The sequence below is a fragment of the Diabrotica virgifera genome, chromosome 7 (genome assembly GCF_917563875.1).
Source record: "Diabrotica virgifera virgifera chromosome 7, PGI_DIABVI_V3a".
In the NCBI taxonomy this organism is placed as follows: Eukaryota; Metazoa; Arthropoda; class Insecta; order Coleoptera; family Chrysomelidae; genus Diabrotica; species Diabrotica virgifera.
The window spans coordinates 128,963,830-128,968,666 of record NC_065449.1 but is presented as its reverse complement, the minus strand read 5'-3'; the positions used below and the strand labels follow the sequence as shown (position 1 = coordinate 128,968,666).

Genomic DNA, 4,837 nt, shown 5'->3' with positions numbered 1-4,837 from the left:
CAACATTACTACTATCCATTGAACACATCTGAAATAATTCCTGCCTCTCTTTTGCAACTCTTCTAGAGAACTGCCTCTTACCAACAATAGTTTTATATTGTTTTTTGTTATACATAATAATATTTTGTATGTGCAACACAATTTACCCACCAAAAAATGTACCTAATATAAAAATATTAATAAAAAAAATATATGTACTATAGTTTTTACACTAAAAATATTTGTCTCTTCCCCTCAGATACCAACATAGAAAATAGTTTTAAAAAAATCGAAAACAAAATAAAAAAACTTAAAAACAAATGCTCAACATTCACCTTAACTAACTTAAATGGATTTTTTTCTTTTCTTGCGTTGTGGTGCTTGCTTAAGCCACTCTTTCACATGTGTTTCAATTTCCTGACATGTGATATTATTGTTCTTTATCTGAATTGATTCTGAAATAAAATAAATGTTACAAAAACTTATTTTTTTTTCAGGCAAAAGTACAATTGGAAAAAAAATTAAAGCACCTATAACTTGTATGTTTAGCAAGAGTGAAATAAAATATTGTTCAAATGTGATTCATGTAACAATACTTCATTTTACATTGTCATCAAAAAATGCAACACTCAAATTTTATTAGCTGTACTTTATTTTATTGAAATCTGCAGAATTTTTCACATTTACTTTGAACCTCTGTAACAACACCATCAAATTTTATTGTTACCAATAGCTATTGGTAATATTGTGTTGTGTATATTATTTAAAATAAAATTGTGAGGTTATTTAAAATCAAGAATTTTTAATGAGTATAACTGAGTCTATATTACATCCAAAATTTAATAAAGTTTTTAAATAGCAATTTTAGAGCTTCAAAAAAGTATTCATTGTATTTTACAAAATTTGGTGCTTATATAGTTTGGGGTTTAGTTTATGTACAAAAGAAATTGAGCCAAAAAATTACAATTAAGCAATAAGCTATTAGAATTTTATAGAACTGTAAAGAAAATATGAACAAGAGTTCTGAATATTTGATACATTTGGCTAGATGCAATTAAAGTGTATTGTAATATGTTATTCTCAATGTAGATAGAATATCATTTGTATGTAAAAATTTTTGTTAGTACAAATTTTCTATAAATTAAATGGTACCTTTGAATAAAATTTACATTTTTTTGGGTCAATCATGTACAATAAACAACATCAACTTTAAGTATTGCCTTTTGGATTATAGATATTCACAGACCTTTAACAAGTACATTTTTAAGTAATACAACATACTAGTTTCATTTGAAGCAGACTTTTTGGCAGTATGCATCATGACTACATTAAGTATTAATGTAGTATTATTAAGTATTAATGACTACATTAAGTATGCATCAATAGTTATTTATGAAACAGTTCGTGAAGTATGCTTTTTGCGAACACACGTGATTTTTAGAGCACAAGCGACAACAGAGCGAGTGCTATAAATCACGTAAGTTCACAAAAAGTACTTCACGCACAGTTTCATACAATATTTTATCTACGATAAACAAATAAAAAAAGCTGTAACTCTTCGTCACTGGAATTCATTTCTATACTATAATTATTAGAACTTTGACATTTAAAAATTCTAACTACTTTCAAACCACAAAACTGTCAAAACTTTTGTTGTAATTCATTGCTCATATTGTCATCACCATGACAACGCAAATGTTAAGGATTGTCACCATGACAACTCGAAAGATAAAAACAGTGCGAAAAAGTAAATCCCATTTAAAATACATTGTTACTTCACACACACTTTAAATCCTTCACGCACTGCTATCTATAATGACAGTTTTCACAAACTAAAAACTTATACATAATATGACATAGAGTAGATAAAAGTAATTTTGCTAATACTTACTGAATAATAAATCCTTTAATTTTGTTTTGACTAATGGTTGTTTATCGCGCTTTCCGAAATAACTGTAGCAGGATGCTAATTCGTCCGTTAATAATTCTTTTAGAATCTTATTTGTTTTTTGTTTCACATCTTTCCCACCAAGCATAGAGAAATAACCAATCTAAAAATAAGTAATATTTATAAAAATTTTAGTTATTTGCATACACTTAATCAAATATTTTTATCAAGATTTCTTTTTAGCCACTATTGTAGTAAGATTTTATTTTGAGTGATAATTATTAAAAATATAACAATTTTTATTTAATATATAGTAAAAGCAAAACAAAAACTGTATCACCTTACATATTATAGTATTGCAATATTTTTGTAGGTAATAGTGTACAATGATTATCTGCTTAAACAATAACCATGCACATTCATCCTGAAAATGATTGGCAATACCCTACATTTTACGGTGAAGACATACAACAGTTTTTGATTTGCGTTAACTATATACCTACTGAAAGATACAAAAGTTTCGTTACACATATTGGTTGTATAACAGTAAATACAAAATATTTTTAATTTAATGGAGATATCTAAATAATTTTATTAGTTTTTTAAGTTCAATCACTTACAACATCATCAAAATTCCTTTCCACTTCTAAATATTCCTCAAATGTTATTAAATCACGTGTACTATCTAGTGGTAACTTTACAGATAATTTCGTGTGTATATCAACACACTTTTCTGCATGCCTTGGCTGAGATAATTCATTCAATTTGTTTAAAATTGTTCTGTTTTGTTCCTTTATGTATGCTAATGTTGATAGAACAGTCCTAAAACCTGAAAATATTTCTTTCAAGAAGCTAGTAATCACTTTAATCAATTATTATGTTTTATTAATATGTATTAGTATTTATTCAAAGGGTCAGTACTAGGCTCTCTTTTAAGGCTGATTAAATGAATAAAGTATCCTGAATGTGACAAATTCAGTATCGTTTTGAGATAAAGCATATTATTCTAAACTGAAAGCACTGGCCCATAGATTATTAAAAATTTACCAATCTGGTCATCCTGAACATCTGACGTAGGTGTTGAAGTCGATGGATTTAGATTCCACAATTGGTCTTGAACCAACGTCCTGGACTTGTTTTCCGTAGCTTCTGAAATCATTACCAATATACAAATATTACAGAAGTTTATTACATTAGACTGTGTTGAGCAATTGTTGATTGGTTAAATAACAAACTATATAAACAATTTACACTAAATAAAAATTACCTAAAGGTTTGTGTCCTGCCACTCCACTAATATCTCTGATTTCAACAGCTCCTAAAAATGTTATCTATAAGCTGGGGTTCATGTTTGTAATGAATACAATTATTTACTCTGGAACTGAGATCAAGTTTAAAGGTAGCTTTACCTGATAGTTTCTTTAATTGAATTTTCTGGGGCCTGACAAACTGAGACTCATCCTCACTGTCACTGTCTAATTTTCTGGGTCTTCTATTTCGTTTAGGCCGTAGTGGTGACTCATTTATTGCTTCACACTCTGAAGCAGAAGCCAAGTCGCTAGTTAGCTCGGCTTCTCTTTCCTTTTCAAATGCCTTGGATAACTCGTCTGCAAGATATGAAGTACTTAATATAATGGAATGTGTAAGAACTGAGTAAGCAATTGACAAAGAACCTCTACACATACGTGAAATAAATACATATTATATTGTAAAACCTTACCTGTTGTTAAAAAAACTCTTTGTATGCTATACAGCATCCAAGAGTTTTCGTTAACTACCTCGCCTTCCAGCAACGACTTTTTATATTGCTTAGATGTTTTGTATGGCGGCCAGAAAACTTCCTTTTTTAAAGGCGTAAGCCAATTTTGGTGAACGACGGCCAAAGTGTTCCCGCCAGTTTCGTCCAGCTGTACAAGCATGTATGCCATTACTATAAACTTGAGTTAAACGCATCAAAACTATGTTCTATGTCGTTTAAATCGCTCTTCAGAATAAAGAATTTTAATTTAATCTTTAATTTCTCGTTAATTCCTTTAATCAGACCGAAAATAAAAAACGCGGCACTACCAAACGACCAAACTATAAATATAACCAAGCATTTGTCCACCATTTGGCTTTGGCTTGGCATATGACATCATGACATGATAGATGAAGGCCTTGCATACGCTAAAGGCGAATCTTCGCGCACATGTTTTGACATCTCTATATCTTAAGTGTGCTGGCTGATTGGTTGAAGTTGTGGAAAACTATTTTACCTCAACCAATCAGTCATTTCAGGGTTAAAAATTATTAATATGTTATGTACAAGCATTTCTTTTGAAATATTTTCATTGGTTCTACGTATTTATTTATTAGGTGTATATTTAATATTTATTTTGTTAAAATGTTAGATTTTCAAGTAATTTCCTCAATATTCCCATAGACTAATTTAATTACGTTTAAGTTGTAATATTAGTATAAATAAAGAAATTTTTGTATAAAAAAATTGTCAAAATTATTCATAAAAAATACCTACCAAAAAGCCACGTTTTAGGGACGAATAAATTCATACGTATTAAATACCTACCAAAGAGCCACGTTTCAGAAACGAGTAAATTCATACGTATAATATACGTATGAAAATTTCGGATCAGTAACGTCATTTTTTGATAGATGTTACGTAACGATACAAAAAAACCTAAATTTAACGTTAAGGTAACGTTATCCTGCTAGCTGGGTATATTACTGATGAAAGAAATTGTCTTTAACAACATTGTGTTTTGTAAATAAAATTTGCTATTTTAGTGGCCGATGGTATGTTAGTGATAAGCCCTTGAAAAACGTCAGCCTCACCACCGAAAATCATCACCTCCACTTTTCACCCTCCGCATTTAACTCCGGAACCGTTGATTTTATAACAATTATGTATAGGACCTTTTTTTATGGAATTTTGTTAAATTTTATGTAGAACATTTTTGTATAGAACATTGG

General features: G+C 29.3%; 1 protein-coding gene across 2 annotated transcripts; it reads right to left on the bottom strand.

Moving 5' to 3' along the window:
* Positions 1-294: 294 nt before the first annotated feature.
* LOC126888132 (uncharacterized) lies at positions 295-4,284 on the bottom strand. Of its 2 annotated transcripts, none has more exons than XM_050656141.1 (7): positions 3,588-4,284; positions 3,277-3,474; positions 3,135-3,185; positions 2,915-3,016; positions 2,491-2,696; positions 1,871-2,030; positions 295-434 (listed from the first exon to the last, which is right to left on the bottom strand). In XM_050656141.1, the coding sequence occupies exons 1-7, from the start codon at positions 3,793-3,795 to the stop codon at positions 325-327; spliced, it is 1,035 nt and encodes a 344-aa protein (XP_050512098.1). In that variant the 5' UTR covers positions 3,796-4,284; the 3' UTR covers positions 295-324. The 2 variants fall into 2 exon arrangements, with proteins under 2 accessions (XP_050512098.1, XP_050512097.1); XM_050656140.1 differs by having other exon boundaries at positions 2,488-2,696; positions 3,588-4,280.
* Positions 4,285-4,837: the final 553 nt, after the last annotated feature.